Source organism: Ochotona curzoniae, unplaced genomic scaffold, assembly GCF_017591425.1.
Source record: "Ochotona curzoniae isolate NIBS_2020 unplaced genomic scaffold, NIBS_Ocur_1.0 contig_2723, whole genome shotgun sequence".
Taxonomy (NCBI): Eukaryota; Metazoa; Chordata; class Mammalia; order Lagomorpha; family Ochotonidae; genus Ochotona; species Ochotona curzoniae.
The window spans coordinates 4,639,044-4,658,053 of record NW_024465573.1 but is presented as its reverse complement, the minus strand read 5'-3'; the positions used below and the strand labels follow the sequence as shown (position 1 = coordinate 4,658,053).

General features: G+C 48.0%; 1 protein-coding gene across 1 annotated transcript in view; it reads left to right on the top strand.

The window, feature by feature from the left end:
* Positions 1-19,010, top strand: part of GRIK4 (glutamate ionotropic receptor kainate type subunit 4) — a 297,510-nt gene that overhangs the window by 185,218 nt on the left and 93,282 nt on the right. Inside the window, exons 8-10 of the mRNA XM_040976817.1 lie at positions 4,562-4,723; positions 15,886-16,038; positions 16,895-16,999. Of these exons, the coding sequence (XP_040832751.1) occupies positions 4,562-4,723; positions 15,886-16,038; positions 16,895-16,999 (420 nt within the window). The remainder of the gene's footprint in view (positions 1-4,561; positions 4,724-15,885; positions 16,039-16,894; positions 17,000-19,010) is intronic.

Here is a 19,010-nt window from a genome sequence, read left to right as displayed (position 1 = left end):
TGTAAATGGCAGCTCAGAGCTGCCCATTAGCATGACCATAACCTCCAAGACCAGAGGCATGGTCTCAGTTATTGAGGCAGCTACTGCAAAGGAGCCGTGATGAGACAGAGCTAGAATGAAAGGTTCCTTTATCAGTGAGATTAGAGTGAGCAGACATCTGAGTTTGGAGTTACCAAGAAGGGAGCTGAAGCTGCCTTTGATGTTTCTAGCTTAGGTAGTGAGAGAATAGCAGCGCACTTCCTGGGTTGGGAGGCAAAGGAGAAAGGCTATTGGGGAGAAAGAATACCATAGAATACTGCTGTGTACTCTGGTGCCCCACTCCCCTTCTTACCTGTCTGGCCTGGATAAGAGATGGACTTGATTCAAAAATAAAACATGTTAAGTTGTATTTTAAAGTCAGATTTTTTTAATAGAAAAGGAAAGACACATAGAAAGAAGGGTTTTCCATCTCGTGGTTCACTCCTCAAATGGCTACGGTGGCCAGAGGGAGCTGAGTTGATCTGAAGCCGGCAACCAGGAGTTTCTTCTACATAGGAACAGGGACTTAGGAACTTGAGCCATCCTCTGCTGCCTTCCCAGGCCATAAGCAAGAAATTGGGGTAAAAGTGGAATAGTCAGGACACAAACAAGTCTACAGTTCTTCAACCAACACTGACCAGATAGCTCCTACATATCAGCTACTCTGTTGGGTAGAAGTAGCAGGCCTCAAAGATGAACCAGAGGCATCTGGGACCACGCAGCCCTTTGGAAAGAGGGTTCATACATCTGAAGAAGTACTGGGGACTGTCACAAAGCCTTTTGCCCTCAGAGTAATGGAAGATGTGTTCTTGGTTCCTGCTCCATCATGTGGCCTTGAAAATAGCCATTTGCTCTGTCTTCAATCTGGTTCCCCTGAGGTTGGCACAGTGGGAATACATTGATGTTGGGATCTGGGATTCCTAGAATGTCTCTTCCTAGGACATTTATAAGGATGAAGATTTCTTCAGAGGTCTGACCAATATTGCGATGTAGTATGTTAAGCTGTTGCTTGAGATGTCTACATTCCATATTGGAGTGCTTGTTCAAGTCCCACGTACTCTGCTTCCCATCTAGCTAGCTATCTGCTAGTGCATCCTGGAAGCAGCAGATAATGGCTCAAGTACTTCAGTTCCTGCTACCTGCCTACATGGGAGGAATTCCTGGCTCATGATTCTGACCCCTGCTGGGTCATTTGGGGAGTGAACCAGAGGATGAAAGATCTCTATCTTTGTCACTTAACCTTTCAAATAAATAAATCTTTGGGGGAAAATAAAATCCCATTTGGAAATCTCTCCCATTCCCAGAATCAGTTGCAGCCCTTTCTATCATTTTAAAGGTCAGAGCCAGCTGGGCAGTGTGGCTGGGGACAACGTTGGGGGTACACAGGGAGCCCAAGTGAGCCACCTGGACATTCCTCAAGCTCAAGAGAACAGCAGAAGCCAGATGATCTTTAATCCCTTCCTGTCCAGAAATGTGTTCATTTCAGAAAATGTCTTTCTCAGAAATAATGTCTCTGCTTAGGACATGTCTCTGAATGTTTTCAGAGTCGCATTTTCTAAATCAGATTCTATAAAATGTGACAGGGATGCCCTCATAGGTTCTGGGGGAAGTGGTTCCATTGTTATCAGTATGTATAGAAAGTCTGGGGCAAAATGAAATCTGTGGCTTTGCTGTGGCAGTTTGTGCAGCCTCTAATAGCTGGTGTCTGGCATGACTCTCCAAGAGGCAGATACGGTGAAACATCTTCTAATCTTATTTGAACGTGGAGCCATGTTTTTGAGAGATTTCTGTTAACATTTCCTAGAAAATTAATGTCCTGAGGAATGCACCATGAGACATACTGGATTGGAACATTTTCATCACAGGCAAACTGATGGCGGCCAGCTGTTTCCTATGTTCTTTTTGAAAATGGCCTTCAAGAGCAGCAGCAAGAAAGTCTAAGGTTAGACAGAGGATGAACTTCCGAATGGTGAAAATGCTTGCAGCATTGTCCTAGCTTGGTGGGGAACAGAAAGTCACAGCAGAAGAATGCATTGACGCCTGTCTACAAGCTCTCCTGTGAATCCTTATAAATAGAATAGATTATCAAGGAGACTCCTGGAATCTTTTCATCTGAAGGGGTCTTTGAAAGTAGATATAATTGAGGGATAAAAAGGTAAGAAATAAAGACAGGGAGACAGACTGACTGACTTCTGGATAAAGTGTCTCTAAGTGTTTGTAATTAACTCATTCCTTCTTAGCACTGCTCTATGTATGCACTGGAAGGCAACGTTTCTGAGCTCGGGTTTCCAAGAGAAGTGGGACTGAAGAAGCTGAGGGTCAGTCACTGCCCACACCCTCACCCTCATGATCGTGTTCCAGGAACTGTGTCACTTGTTGACCACTTCTCAATTGCAGCTATGGTTTACAACCTTGGCCTACTTCCGCGTTATTCCTTGATACCGCCTGTGAGGTTATTAATAATACCTCAGTTGTTCGCAGTTTACAGAACGAGGATCTGAAGCCCAGAATGTGAAAGACCTTGCTGAAGATCATATGGCCTGTGGAATCTGACTGCCACCCTGCCACTGAGTTTGGGGACCTAAGGGCTTCCTTGACATGGTCCTTCTCCATCAGACTGTGCGAAGTTGCTGGGAGCTGTATCCCTGCATTGATAAAGAAAGGAAACCCAATCAACTATGGCCAGGGAGACTGGTTTCCAAACAAGAGCCTGGCTCTGTGGCCTGGTCACTTCACCCTGGGCCCAATGTATCTTTTCTCATTAGCCATCTGTCCCTACATGCTGATAGCCAATAGTGCAGGGGCAGTTGCCGATAGAGAGGGGACACAATATCAGTGAACAAATCAGTGGTTTACTGGCACGCCTGTGAACCCCTACTGGGAATATGGCATGATCCAAAATACACTTAATCTTCATCTGACTCCATATTGTCAAGGGTTGGTGATTCAAAAAAAAAAAAAATAGTCATTGTGATTTGGGTCTGCAAGCTGAAGCTGATGAGGCTGAGGTTTTGGCAGATGAACTACTTGGGCCTGTAGCCCAGGGCCTTGGCAATGGCTATAGCTTTGAATGAGGAATCCAGGGCCTGGAGGAACTAAGTCTTCAGACACAGTGACCACTGAAGGAAAGTAAGATTTTCACCAGGCAAAGAAGTAGCCCAGGCACCTGTCGTCTGTTGTGTCAGGCTGCATGGCTGAGGGAATAGTTCTGCAAGTATGTTCCCTATGTTAGCTCATGGCCAGTAAGTGTGTGTGTGTGTGCACGCAAAAGCACTTCACTTGAAACCAATGTGAGATGACTGGCTGCAATGTGAGAAGACGGCCTGCCTCACATTGGTAGGCATCTTTCCAAGAGCAGGGATCATGAAGGCAAATGAGCCAGACCCTTTTGCCTGGTTTCCCTGGACAAGGCCAAGAGAAGCCATGCAGGCCCACAGCTCTGAGCTCAGCATACACAGCTGGCTCAAATGAGACTGATACCTGCAAGCCAGTGCTTGGCCCCGGTAAAGTGTTTGAATGAAGACCATGGCTTGCTGGCAAAAGTCCCTTGAGCTTCTAAACATCACTTCCCCAGATAGAGTTCCCCTGACAGCCTCATGTAAAGCAGCAGTTTCCTCCGCCCATAGCTGTCTAAAATGATAATGAATTTGTATCTGCACTGTCTGTCTTTCTTACTCACTGGCAAGCAGATGCATCTCTCTTATACAGGTCTGCCATGCCTAAGGCAGAATGTGCCACATGATAAAGAATGTAAGGTAACTGTATGAGAAAATATTGATAGCATGAAGGTACTGGTCAGTCTGACAGTCTTTAGCAAACTTGAGTTTGGCTCTTCTCTGCTGCCAGTGCCCTGCTGACAACCCCCCTAGCCTGGCATATAGGCTTGGCTCTGCCATTTGTTCCAGCCTCATGTCTCACTATTCCTCCCCCATACCCTTGTGGATCCTGTGTGCACACTCCATGGTTACCTAACGTTGGTGTACATCAGACTTACAGACTTGCCAGGAGTGCAGACTGCTGACCTCAGCTCCTGAGAGTCAGATGCGGCTGGCATCCTCATCACTTATTAACAGGAACCCTGAGTGGGCCTGATGGTAGATTCCCACTTTGAAGCATCATCCTAGTGCCCCATGGGCAGCTCTCTGAAAAGGATGCACAACTTTTAACCTCCATTCCTTTGTGTTCATGCTGATTTCTTGTTGGAACAGTCCTGTTCATCCATATTCTCTGTTGGGAAAATGCCTGTGTGTGCTTCAAGCCTTAGCTTCTATGAACTCAGCGTGATCATCGGTACATACATCCATTGCTTCTTTCTATCTTGTGCAGGTACATCTTGTAAAGACTCTGCTCATGGGTCATTCTGCTTCCTTCTTGCTCTTAGTGCCCTCAGACATCAAGTACCCAGAAACCCCCTCCAAGTGACCCATGGAGCCCAGCGGAAGCCTTGTGTGCAATGGACTAGAGGCTCTGCCCCAGCCAGTGCGTCCCTCCCGGCATCCATTTCTAACTCTGTTCTCTCTTTCTGGCTGCTCGGCCTCTCCAGGAGTTCTCCCTCCAGAGAATGGACAGCCTTGTGGACGATCGTGTCAACATCCTGGGGTTCTCCATTTTCAACCAGTCCCATGCTTTCTTCCAAGAGTTTGCCCAGAGCCTCAACCAGTCCTGGCAGGAGAACTGTGACCACGTGCCCTTCACGGGGCCTGCAGTAAGTACTTCCAGCTTCCTCCCAGTGCCCCTGCACCCCATGTGCACCCCTCTCTGTCCTGGAGCCCAGCCTTCCTCTTTGGTCTGAATCACAGATCAGAGAGGTAGAGTACAGGGAATGGGAAGTGGGTCAGAGCTAGTAAGTGGGGGCAGGGCTGGGAAGTAGGTAGGACCTGGAAGTACAAGGATGGAATGGACAGTGAGGGAAAGGCTGGAGGTGGGGGGGCGGGGCAGGGGCATTGGAGACAACAGGGAGGAACAACCTGCAAGCTGGGGGCCATAGGCTGGATTGAGAAGGCATCAGGGATCGAGCTTTGCAGAGACACCAAGCTGCTACTGGGTGATGTCTGCCAGTCTCTGTGGCTGGACTCCTGGGGATGCTAAGGCTGAAGATCGCCAAGCTGAGGATCCAAGCATGTTGTTATGGGTGACTCTTTTGGATCCAAAATGCAACTTCATTTTCCAGCTAGGGGGTCTGAAACCCAGGCTCAGAATGAGGTGGGGTAGGGACACAAGGGCCTTGTTGATAAGTATACATAGAGTCTTTTGCAAAGCAAAACCAGATTGGGGGCTGCTGATTGCTGCCCTGGGCCTATCCCTGAGCAGGGGTGCCCCTCCACCTCCCCATTCATACCTCCCCTGCTGTAAGTATGCTAGGACCTAGCCATTCTCTGCTGGTCGGATGTTTTTACTGTGCCATACCCGTGTGGGAGATGTAAGACAAGTCTTTGCAGGAGCAGAGATGTTTCATTGCAAAAATAAAAAAACCCTCCAGGAAGCCCATGTGATACTCGCAGCTTCCTGAGGCTGTTACGTGTGTCTGTATCACCGAGGATAAAACTGAAGCCCAGCAAGGTTGAGGGAGTAACTCAGTCCCATAGCTAATAAGAGGAGGAGCTAGGATTAGAACCCAGGCCCTGTGGCTTTTCAGGCTGTCCTTTTAACTTCTGACATTTGGCCCTCTCTCCCGGACCATTGTTCTTTAGCCACACTGGGCTGTCAGTGGGCTTGGCAGAATGAAAAATGTCAATGTGTTATTTGTTGAATGAATATGCGAGGTGCAATGTGTTAGCAACAGAGCTGGAAAGAGTTAAGCTTAGGAGACAGCAAAGGAATTGAACTATTCTCACATACTAGTGTGAGAATTTTTTTGGTGGATTTTTAACATTGGAGACACACCCAGAGACAGAGGCAGGTCTAGATCTCTATCCTCACATAGTGATGCCTCATGAGTGGGTGGCCAATATGGTAACCCATGAGGACTCACTGATGCTGAGCTGTGGCCATAGTGGCCTTCCATAAACCTGGTGCCTTCATGATCGTGTAGCCTGATGGAAGTGTCAGGAAGGAAGGGGACAAGCCCTGTTGTTCAAGTCGGGTGTTCAGTACACTAATGAACAGTTGATGCTGCTCACAACACCATCTTACAAAAGAAAAAAGATCTGGCTGTGGTCACAAGTATGGTAAAAGCCACAGTCTTGGAGGCACAGGCCTTGTTGTTTCCATGCTATGTAACCAAAGGTGGTGAATCTTTTTTTTTTTTTTTTTATAATATGTGTAGTAATCATGGACTCTGTAAAATTATCAGCTTAAAGATTGGTCTGCTGGGGGCTTGCACTGCAATATAATGGCAGGTTAAGTTATCTCCTGCAGTGCTGACATCCCGCATGGATACTAGTTCGAGTCCTGGCTGCTGCACTTCTGATCCAGTCCCCTGTTAATGTATCTGTAAAAGCAGTGGAAGATGGCCCAGGTACTTGGACTTCAGCACCCAAGTGGAAGACCTGAAAGATGCTCCTGGCTTCGGCCTGACCCAGCCCTTGCTGTCACAGCCATTTGGGGAGTGGGATAGAGGATGGAAGACCTCTCTGGCACCTCCTCCTCCAAAGCAACTGGTGCTATAGGAGTATTGGATTTTGAGACTATCTGCAATGGCCCTGGCAGGGCCAGGCCAAATGATAAGGCTCCTTGGGCCAGATGTTCCCCACCCCTGCTGGACCTGGGATGCTTTACCTGAAATATTTCATTAATTATACTTGTTCATCTTGGAGGATGGTTGTGAAGATGAAATGGGATAAGATATTGTTTTTAATTACCATTTATCCATCAGGTAAGTTTATTACAACAGTCTCTTATTATGGATAGTATAATTTATAAAGAACTATTTTATTTAAAAGGCAGAGTTAACAGAGAGAGGGAGAGCCAGAGACATAAAGGGAATGTCCATCTGCTGGTTCGCTCCCCAAGTGACTGCAGTGGCTGGGGCCAGGCTGATGCCAGGGAACTGGAACTCCATATGGGTTTCCCATGTGGGTGGTAGGGATCCAAGTACTCAAGCCATCCTCTTTTTGTTTCTCTGGCACATTATCAGGGAGATGGATGAAAAGTGGAACCGCCAAGACTCAAACTGACACTCCTATGGGGTGCTGGTGTCACAGGTGCACTGCAACGCCGGTCCCTATTATAACAAGCTAGATGCTGACTGCTGAGCTAGGCATTAGTAAATACATCAGGCAGCTTTTGTCACAGTAATGCTCTGTCACCACCAACCACAGAACCTCACTAGCATACAAAAATATACCTTTTGGGGGAAATTTTTTTTATTGTTACTACTGTTTTCCATGATATTGTTTCCCCTTTCTCCATCCCTGTTTTCTCTGTCCACCATCTCCCCTTGTATAATTACAATGGTATAGTCCCTTAGAAACCATTATGAATTTACTGTTCTGCTATTTAAGCATATCATAACATTGTAGGTGTAGACAAAGGTAGAAAATCAAGCATCATATGTTGTCAAGGTGTATTTAACTGTCTCACTGGGAGTCCTCCTTTTATTTGGGAGCACAGATGCATACTGCAGTGTATCATCATGTCCTAGTATGCTAGTCTCCATTAGGCAGTTCATCTATGAGAATATACATATATACTGTTCACCTGTATATCTGTTTGTTGTGTATTTTGCATGATGGCTGCCTTTTATTCAGAAGAATAGCTGTTATTGTCCTTTTGGGATTGGCTTATTTCACTGAATATGATGACCTCCACTTGGGACCATTTTCTTGCAAATGGTAGAATTTCATTCTTTTTAATGGATGTGTAGCATTCCGTGGAGTAGATATACCAGTCCTTGATCCATTCTTCCTTTAATTGGCATCTGAGTTGTTTTCACATCTTTACTTTTATGGATTATACAGCTATAAATTTAGGATTGTAGGTCACAACCTGCATATATCTCATATGAAGATTTTACTTCCTTTGGAGTCACATGGCAGATAAATTAAGCACTCTCCATAGTGACTTCTACAGTGGGTACACTAGTCTACACTCCCACCAACAGTGGAATAGGGTAGCTTTCTCTCCACATCCACACCAGCAGGTGTTAGTAGATTTCTATTTATTTTTTTTAAAGATTTATTCATTTTTATTGAAAAAGCAGATTTACAGAGAGAAGGCGAGACAGAGAGATTGCCCAACCACTGCTCACTCCCCAAATGGCCACAATGGCTGGAGCTCAACCCTCTCCAAAGGCAGGAACTAGGAGCTGCTTCTGCATCTCCCACATGGGTGCAGGGTCCCAAGGCCTTGGGCTGTCCTCCATTGCTTTCTCAGACTGTAAGCAGGGAGCTTAATGGAAAGTGGAACAGCCAATACACAAATCAGCACCCATATGGAGTGCCTCTGGGTGAAGGATTAGCCAGTTTAGCCACTGCACCAGCCCCAGTAGCTTTCTGAATATAGGCCATTCCTGCTGGAGGCAATGTGGTTTTTATTTGCATTTCCCTAGTGGCTAGGGAACCTGAGCATCTTTTCATGTGTCTATTTGCCACTTGAGTTTGTCCTTTTGAAAAATACCTGCTCATTTCCTTCACTAGTTCCTTAACATGACAGTTTCTTTTGCTCTCTTTGGGTTTTTGAAGCTCTTTGTAAATCCTGGGTATTAGTACCCTATCTGTTGTATAGTGTGCAACGATTTTCTCCCATTTTGTTGGTTGCTTCTTTGTTGATTATTTCCTTTGCTGTACAGAAGCTTCTGAGTTTGATGTAGTCTGAGATCACTCAGTGAACACAGATGGAGTGACCTGGGCTGCTGTGCCCCACCTCCCTCCCATCCTCCCCCTGGACCAGGAAAACTATGGCAGAGCATCACCAGAGCAAGTGCAAATACACAAAGTGTCTGGCTGGCAGGTTCCCAGAACAGGTGCACTGAGATTTCCTCTGCCTCTCTTGGCCTGAGAAATAAGTCATACAAACTCTATATCAATGAGTGAGGAAATGCAGAATATGCTTCTAGAGAGGGGAAATTCTCACACACACACACAATCAAATGACCCAGGATTTAAATGCCTGACTATAGTGTGGGTGAAGGATCTGGGTGGCAGTTTGTGATAATAACAGCTCAGTTTCCATCCTGTAGGGTACACATTGCAGGGAGCAAGATCCACTAGAAAAGGACTTTGGGCTATGTTCCTGAAGATGCCGAGAGCCACTCATATGGAGGTGAGGGATGGGGATGCAAATGACAGGTGTGTACCACATTCATGGCGTTTTGATCCATGACGGTTGGCACATGTGACTAGGGACCAGTAAGAGTCTGTGGCCAGCGTGCTGCAGTAGCCGTCCTCATTTGTGTTAACACACTATGATGTGTTCACAAGATTACAGACTGTCTAGCAGTGCAGTTCTCAGAAAGGATCCATCCCTGCCATTCAGCCACGCATGACAGTCATGTGGCTGTGTTCAATGTGCACAGTGCCAGGCAGGGGCCAGAATCTCCACCCAGATGGAGCAGGGGCAGGTTCTATCCCATAAGGTTTAAAGGGCAGAGATCTTGAGCTCAGGCCTCCCAAGCATCTCACACACTCAGAGAGCATTCTGGGGAGTGGGGCATTGTGTGTGTACACACCGGCATCCTCTGGAGACTGGTGGGGATGCTCAACAAGGATGATATTGCCTGGGCCTGGTTAGGGAGGGGCAAATTGCTGGAGACTTGGTCTAGCATTGCCCACTGTACAGGGTCACAGATCCTCTCTGAGGCCAGTCTGTGCCCTGTGGGCCAGGCCCTACTGGCTTTTTTGCTGATAGTGTGGATGCTGGTGCTTTCTTGCTGAGCAAGTGGGGCACCCATTCCTCTGGGCTTCTCCCTGGTAAGGTGTTGAAGGGCACTGTATCGCTTCTCATGGTGGTGAGCCATTGGTTTCCCTGGGGGCTGCAAAGGCTACCGCAAGCTCCAGCCAGAAGGAGTGTCCTTTCCCTTCTACTTCTTCCCCTTTTCTTGCTCTCCTCTCCTCTCCCTCTCTCCCCTGCTCATTCCCATCTTATATCCTCCCCGACCCCCAACACACTGCCCTTTTCATCCCTACCATAATGTCTCTCTCTTCCTATCACTCTGAATCTCCTACTCTTTGCCCGTTCCTGGCAGGGTCAGGAGCTGTCGAGCTGGAGTCTGTTGGGAAGGAGCCCATCTCCAAGGGTACAAGGAGTGGAAACTGACCTGAAAGTTGGCCTGGGGAAAGCTCCTTGTGTGCTCAGAGTGGTGGCACCTGCCAGGTGGCTGACAGCAGGCTGCTGACATGCCTCCTGCAGGAGACCAAGCAGGCAAGAGAGGAAGCGTCATGAATGGAGACATGCACCCACTAGACGCACGTGCCGTTCCCATTCATCACACTGCAAAGAACGAAAATCGTGGAAAATCATTAAAATTACAGATGGCTAGATTAAGTAATTAGAATTTAGGCTAAAGCAGATGTTTGTAATTAAGTGTTTATTTCATTGAATAAAAACCAGATTGTAAGAACTATTCCATGAGATTTTAATGGTTCCTATCTTTGTATTATATTAGGGGCCAGAACTTAAGCTACTGAGATTCAGAAACAAATGGGCATCCAAGAGGATCCTGGGAATCTAGTCTTCCAGGGCCCTGGGGAGAGACGAGGGCTACAGGTGTGTGCTTAGAAGATATTCTGATTTTCTATGCAGGGGAGGAGGAAGGAATGTTCAGCCACAATTCCCTGAGTCAGAATTGATTCATCTTAATTTATACAGAGTCTTTCATTCCCCTAAACAATTTGCAAACAGCTCAAAAGAAAATAACAATGAAGAACCAAATGAAAATATAAAAACAAGAGAATTGAGGGTTCCTTGCCAAACAACATTCTGATGCCAAGAAAGAGGAGAGGATTTTAAATGAGGATTGAGCTGCTTCGGGAATTTAATATTTAGAAAAGACAAGAACAGGAGAAGCAGAGACAAAACTGAGAGAGGCACCTGAAGACGCACACACACGCACGGATGAGTAACGGAGGCTGCGGAGAAGACACAGGGTCTTCTGGCTTGGAACTGAAGGAAATGGAAGGGAGATGGTGAGGCCACCCTCCCACTTGCTGCATGGACACAGAGTCTCATGCCAGAAACTGCTTTTTCCTAACTAGTCCCAAATGCCTTTCAAAGCTAAATTAGTAAATAACAGCAGAGGGGGAAGGTAATTAGGAGAGCAAAGTGATGCTCCGGGACAGAGATCTGAAATGAGATGAAAAGAATTGACGAGGCAGAGAAATTCCGGTCTGTCACATCCTTAGAGGCCAAACTGAGTGAGCCTGGGAGATGGACAGGTGCGGAGGAGGGGCTAGGAGCGAGGCCTGGGAGGGTTGCCAGGAGCCTGTCAAAAGAGGGGTGACCTAGTAATGGCTGTAGGATCCCCAGGAGACTGCAATCTAGGAGGTGTTCCGAGCTTATAAAATGTCAGCTTGGATGAAGCACCCATGATGCCAGAGCCTATCTGGGTCTGCCCTTGTCACCCCTGAAGGTCGTGCTTAGGTGAAGCTAAGTCTGGAAACTAGGAGGTTTCCCAACTGCCCACCTGCCTGCCCACCCACCCCCATCTTCCCTGGCTGGAGTCGTAATTACTAGAAGCTCTCAAAGAATCTCAAAGGCCCCAGAGTTAGAGATGCCAAGGAACATGGTGAACTCTTACACACTGGTCTCCCAGCATCCAGATTGTGTACTAGTAAGAGAGCGTCAGCCAAGAAGACTATCTCCCAGCTGGAGTGGGAATAGTGACAACTGTGTGGTGGGAGCCCCCTGGGGGGGGAGATGAGGGACAGTGTGGTGGCTTCCTGTGCAAGGGCATGGTGGAGAAGGCCTCACCACAAGATGATGAGATGTGGGATAGGGGCAGGCACAGCCTGCTTTTAGGATCCCCCCAGTTAGGGTACTCCCAGCTTGCAGGTATCAGAAACTGCAAACTGCAAACTTCTGCAGAAAACTTCTGCACAAAATGAAATGTGCTGTGAATGGAGGCACACGATTCTAGAGGTATGTGGTTAGACACCCTGATCTTCCTGCTCTGTTGTCTTTGTATCAGCATCATGCTCGGGTTGGAGCCGTGACAGCCACATGCATGGTCACAGGGATGAGGTCTCTTGGGAAACAGAAGATTCTCCTAAGAAACACATCCCTCACCCCAGGCCTCAATTCTGTATCTCACTGGTCACATGGCACCCACAGGCTTGCCCAGGACCTAGAGCTAGGCTAGCCTCTTCTGAAGCGGCTGGCAATGAGAGAGAAGGACAGGTACCTAAACCACGTGGGAGGAGGAAGGGGAGCACGGGGTAGGGTGGGCAACTGACAGCTAATGCTGTTTTTTTCATTTTTATTTTTCATGATACAGTTCTATAGACTCAGGAATATTTCCTTCTACTCTCCCCACTGTTTCCCCTTATATCATTGCAATGGTATAGTCTTTCAATAAGTTACAAGTCCATTATTCTGCTGTGTAAGTGCATCATGACATCGAGGAGCTAATGTGAGTTCAGCATCCAACTCAGACCAGGAGATGGACTGTATGATGACCCAGACCCAGGGCACTGGCAAAGCCTGCCCACCATCCTGCTCTGGGGGTCCCAAGAACCCAATGCTCCCACAACAAGATCCAGAAAGACTGTTTGGAGGTATCCTGGGAGGTTTTGGACTAAAGCTACTCTCTTTGTAATTGCCTCTTAAAGAGATGACCCTGGTTTTGGAGGGAGGCCTTGTTGGGCACGGGCTGCAGAGAGGGGAAGGATCCAGAACAGGCAAGAGGTGCTGCCTCCAAGGTCTGACCTGCACGTTCTGGCCTTGTGGCCCTGGGCGAGGTGGAACTCCGTGAGCTTTGGTTTCTCTGTTTATAAAACAAGGGAGTCGAAGTAGCTTATTTCTGAGATCCCTTCCAGTGTAAACACTGCTGCTTGGAGAATCATGGAAATAGGTATATTAACTGGGAGGCAAGGGGGGAATGAAGGTAGAAATTGATCCACCTGACTTGTAAATAGCCACACCTGGGAACCTGGAAGCCCTAGCAGCAGGGGTGACTGTGGTCTGAACTGAAAGGAAGAAGCTGTGGCATACATCATCTTCCTGCTCTTTAGGTGAGGAAATGAAAGGTCCATTCATGAAACAGCCATGCTTTGGAGGTGGGGGACTGAGAGGGATGAATTCTGTGCCAGGGACAAGGACAGTTGTAGATTTGCCAAGGAGCATCAGGAGCCATGTAGAGCCATGTAGGTGAGCCTCATCCAATGCGGAGGGAGCCGTGTGACCAAGGTGAAAAGCAGCTGGTTGGAGTTGTGTGTGTGTGTGTGGGGGGGTGTTGACAGAGCGAAGGGACTCAGGAAAGCATTGCTGGTCCACACAGCCAGCAGGAACACAGTGGTGCACATGCACCTGCTTGGGAAGGCAGGGGACTGGGCCAAGGCCACAGAGACTTGAGGGCCCATAGTGAGGACTCTGTGGAGAATGGGCAGAATTAAGAAATATGGAAGCCTCTGGGTGGTAGGGGCTGAATGAAAGTGGGAAGGAAGAAAGGTAGAAGAAAGAAAAGAAGGAAAACATCCTGGCAAAGCAGGTGAATCTGGAATGTTTTCCCCTGTAATTGCCTTTAAAGGGATACTCCTGGACAACTCCCCAGCTTTGTGTTTGCAGACCTCCCAGCCCAGCAGGGAACAACAAGGTGCAGGGAATAAAGCCCTCTGCCCAGCCTGTCTTCTGCCCTTGGGAGCTCTCTTTCCTTACTGTTCCCCAGCGCCTTGGTCCTGTTGGACCCCCAGTATGCTCAGTCTCCACCATGGGCGTACTGACACCTGACACCTGCAGTTTGCAAAGGCAGGGACATATGGCAGGGACCATGGGCTCTTTTACTTCATGGAGGTTGTTGCTGGAGGTTCTGCAAGATGCCCAAGCTCATTCAGCACTTGAATAGGAACCTGGGATCTGGACTCTGAGTGTGGTGATCTACTCCAAGTCTTACTTCTGCCCTGTGCTATCTTTGGTTGTTTACACTCTGTCAAAGAGCCTGGAAGAACCCAAGCCGTCTCCCTCCAGCCTGCCAGGGGCTGGTATCTCCAGGCTGGACAGGGTAGTAGGCAGCTGTAAGAAATCTGTCACTTGTGAGAGTATGCTGCCTGTCGTTTGTGAGGTATTTTCAGTTGGAAGAGGCAGGGGGAACTCACTGGTGGGGGATGTTGGCTTCTGCTGCTATATATTCCCCTAGACACCCCATTCCCACCACTCATCTCTACTGATGATCATACCACGATTTGCACTTGGTAGGATTTCCTTATCAGGGGTCCTGTGTACATTAACACATGTCACATTCCCTCTTGCTTCTGCTGCATTGTCCCCAAGCACAGGTATCCTCTTTTTCTGTTCCTGCCAACCCCACCCAGATACTTTGGCCTTCCCCTCCCCAAAGGCTTCAGACAGAGTGGCTGCCTTGGGAAAAGGATGGATTTCAGCTAGGAATTAACTCAAGTTTAATTGAAGAAATGTGTCATGAGGTCCAACCACATGTCAGGCCCCAGGCGACACTGTGTGTTATTGCAGGGATGAAGGTCCTGTAAGTTTCCAGCCAGCCTTCAAGAGTTTGCAACCTAAAATACAGACACATGACTGCACAGGCTCATGCCTAGCTTCAAGGGGCTCCATTGTGTCACTGCATCTGCTTCTCTGCCTCCCCTCCCTTGTGGGTGTGTCCCCCTTTCCACCTTCCAGTCTCTGCTCCTGTAGTTCCATGCTTTGCTCACCTTACTCCTTCCCTGCTGCTCCCCACTCCATAACCAATAACAGGTCTACCCCGAGTCTTGTTCAGAGTGGCATCCTTCATAAAGTACTTTTTTGGCCCACCAACCGGATCTCTCTTTGTGGGCCCTGAAATTGCTTCGTGGGTCTGGGTCATCCAGTCTCATGTTATCTTTTTTGTTTCCTTTCTCTGTACCCCTTCTTCCTCCCCTCTCCCACTTTCATCTCTTGCATGCCTAGGATCTGACTCATCCTTGGGCTTTGAATTGACCTTGTGCCTCATACGCAGTCATCCAGTCGGGCAGGGCAGTAAGTCAGTGGGCACATCTAGGATGAAATCATGAGGATCTTCCAGGAGGAAGTGACCTTCTGTGGAGCCTCATGGGCAAATCAGTCAGGAGTGGCCAGGTTCCTTTATTCTTCTTGAGATAAACAGCTGCACCTCTCTTCCTGGAGATTATTGGGAATAATGGAAGTTGCTGTTTTCCTGGAGGACAGAGAGGAAAAGGCTACCTTGAAAGCATTTGGGCACAGTCCAGGGATAAATAATGGAAGTGTAGCGGGGACTGATATGTTCAGATATGGAGACAAAATGCTCTGTGTCTCTATGCATACAGACCAAAGATGGACTCCCAGTGAAAGAATTGAATACATCCTAGCAGTAAGATGATGGACTCTCTGACAATGTCCATGCTTATATTGTTGGGAAACACTTCAATAACAGCATTACGGACTTGTGACTGTTCATGAGGGACATCCATTGTAAAACTAGAGGGGAAATCAAGAGGGAAGAGGGACCTTTGGGAAGGGCACAGGCACCCCAGAACCTCTGAAACTATATCATAAAACAAAATAAAATATTTTTAAATGTAAAAAAGCATTTGGGGCTCCAAGAAGTAGCTTGGTGCTTTGATCTCAGCAAATCTTCTCCTTGGATGAGCTGCCCACCTGTTATCAGAGGGGAGCTGCCCCAGGGAAGCAGGTGAGCCTAGAATGGTAGTAGTGCACCCTCATTCCTTTTGCTTTTGTTTTCTCTTCTCCTTCCCCCACCCCCTTTTTGCTTCCCTGGTTTCTCTCCACATATCACCTCCTCCTGTGCCTTGACCCTCCCAGCTGTCTTCGGCGCTGCTGTTTGATGCTGTCTATGCAGTGGTGACTGCCGTGCAGGAGCTGAACCGGAGCCAGGAGATCGGCGTGAAGCCCCTGTCGTGTGGCTCAGCGCAGATCTGGCAGCATGGCACCAGCCTCATGAACTACCTACGCATGGTGAGCAGTGGCTGAGGCTCTGTCACTGACCACAGCCAGGGGTGAAGTGGGGAGGCTGGAGCATACCATTCAAGATGCAAAAGTCCCTCAAGTCCTGGCTTCCCTGAAGATCACAGCCCTGGATGAAACGTCATCTGTGGAGCCCCTTAAGTCCCAACTATGCCCTAGTCCCTAAAAACTACTGAGAAACCATGACAATTTTGTTTAGAAGGCAGTGACCATGAAACCATAGATGTTTAAGGGGCCTGGTTCTGGGGAGTGGTGCAAGCCATGATTCATCTTGGAATCCCAGGCTGGAGACTTACAGTTTGGTGCTGGAATTCCTCCGTGATCCCCTCCAACCATGCCTTGTCTGGTGGAGGAGCATGGATTATATCCCAGGAGGAAGATACCTGCTGTTGGGAAGATCTGTCAGTTTTTCCATTTGTTCAGCCATAGGGGCATCCTGACCTCTTATAGATCTGGGAGTGGGTCAACAGCTGCCCAAAGAGGATAAAAACTATTGAAGGTATAAGGCCTAGAAGTGGGAAGTGAGAGGAGTAAGGAAAGGAAGGGTTAATGCAGAGAGGAATCTGAGTTCATCTTGGCACCATGACTAATGTTAGTTGATTAATTGCCATTGGATTATTGGGTGTGGAGCATCTTTCTCCTTCTCTCACTTCAAATGGGTCTGAACTGGTTGCTGAGACAACCTATTTGTCATCTCTAGATGCTGTGGCCTGGGATGGACAGTAAGTGGATCTTGCTAGCTTTTCATCTGTTGGGCATAGTTAGGGAGCACAGGTATGGTTGCTTGCTTGGGGCCCAGTGGAACAGGGGACCTATTTGGTGCTGTAACTCACTCTCTCTTGGACAGGTAGAATTGGAAGGTCTCACCGGCCACATTGAATTCAACAGCAAAGGCCAGAGGTCCAACTATGCCTTGAAAATCTTGCAGTTCACCAGGAATGGTTTTCGGCAGGTAAGTAGAGCTGTGCTGACCATGATGGCTGATGCCACTGCTTTTCCTTTGTCCCCAACCACTTCTCTGACTCTTGGGCACTTAGGATGTCCTAAAGCCCTAGATCCATGTCAGCCTCCATGGAGCCTGCCAACAGGCACAGACTGGATCCTACGCAGGCTGAGGAAGCCAAACCACTGCCCCGTCCCCCATGAACATCACAGTTCCCCTCTCCTGGCTACTCCCAGTGGCCCAGGAACACTTTTCCTACCTCATTCCTTTCAGCTCCCCACTCTTTTTCTCATCTCTTCCATAAACTTTACTCCCCTGTCTCCGCCTATCCTCTACCACCAGAGTAAACAGGGATTTTGATAGTACCCCAGTGTCTCCCTAAAGATCTCTTACCCTCCCCAGTACCATAAAGATCAACTTCCTTTACTGGACTAGCCCCTCTCCAGAAAGGAAGAGACCAGGCACCCGTCACAGTAGGAAGCAGATTTATTGAACAACTTCCTAACCGTGGGAGTGACAGGACTGGAAATCCACTGCTGTACGGGTTGCAGAATCACTTTTTCTGGCAAGTGACAAAGAACCATCACCTTCACAACAGGCTTGGTTTATTGACAGCTTCCTAAGGACTGTGTACCATGTTAAGCATGTGTGTGTGTGCTGATTGTGTTGGGTCACTTAACCCCACAAGACATACTTTTCATTAATTTTCTCCAAAATGACTCTGACGGGTGCTTTTAACTAAATCTCATTAACTGAAATCAGGAGACTGGGGCTCAGAGAGGTTGGTTGACTTGTCCTTGAACAATTGTATGGCAGAGTTTGTTTTTGAATCCAAAAGTGTCTTCTTTTGAAGCCCAAGTTCTTGACCATTAGGGTCAGTGATGCATCTGATTCACTGTAGTGACTTATTAAAAATGCAGAGTTTTAAACTCTGCCTCACATGATTATGCTTGGGTGGACCTAGAGTAGGGCCCAAGGTGGATCTGGCCATCCACTGTTCAGCGTGCCAGGTGATACTTATATAATTTACGCTGTAGAGCCCCATCACCTCTGCCTCCCGTCACTCTGAGCCCACATCCCACACACTTCTGTTGCCTTGCTAAGGAGAACATTGCCACTCTCCAAGAGGCCAGGAATAATGATGGGCACAGGGCCTGGTCAGAAGCCAGCAGGGTAAAAGGCAAAGAGAGGTCTACGAAGGTCTGGTGCCAGCTTTGCCAACAGCTCCTCTCAGCTCCATGATCTCTTAGCAAGGGCAACAGCTTAGATAAGTTTTTCATAACTTCTCAAGTGGGGTGAGGGTAAGTAGGCAGTCAGAAGCTATGGGGATGGGATATCACCAAATGTTCATTTTATTTATCCTACAAATCTTGGACTGCATGCCAGGTACTATACTGGGAACTAGCAGTGATAGAGCTGAAAAGGACATGGTCTCTGTGCTAACACAGACATTGTAGTCTGGTTGGGGAGGTCAGCATAACAAGAATCACTGTGGCCTTGGGTTCTGGTGCTTGGGTTGTGTCCGTGGGATCATCATTTCCTGAAGAAGTGAGGCTGCCAGGTGGTAGGGAACTTGTCAGGCAGACTGCTCCTTGTGCCCGCCTCTTGTGCCTGAGGGATGTGAAGGGAAGAGCATTCATTCATGATTTTAAGAAGTGCTTGTGGACTGCCTACTATGTTCTGCTTAGTACAGGCTTTACCACCTGAGAAAGTGTCTGCTTTTGTGGCTCTGGTATTCTAGTAGGGGACAGTTGACAGGCAAACACATCCACACAGAACATCACATCTGTAGTGAAAAGTGCCTGGAGGAAGGACTCAACAGGAAGGAGGAGAGCTCTGGAGAGTACTGGTGGGAGGATGCTCGCCCCAACCCCAGGCTCCCCCTCCTTAGCTGAGGCCGAGCCCAGGACCTCAGCCCTGCCTTTTGGGTGTATCTTGGAAAGATTCTGCTCTGCCACCAGGCAGCACCTGCTGTGGCAGAGCTGACTGGTGGCCCTGATCTTGCCCTCCCCTTGAAACA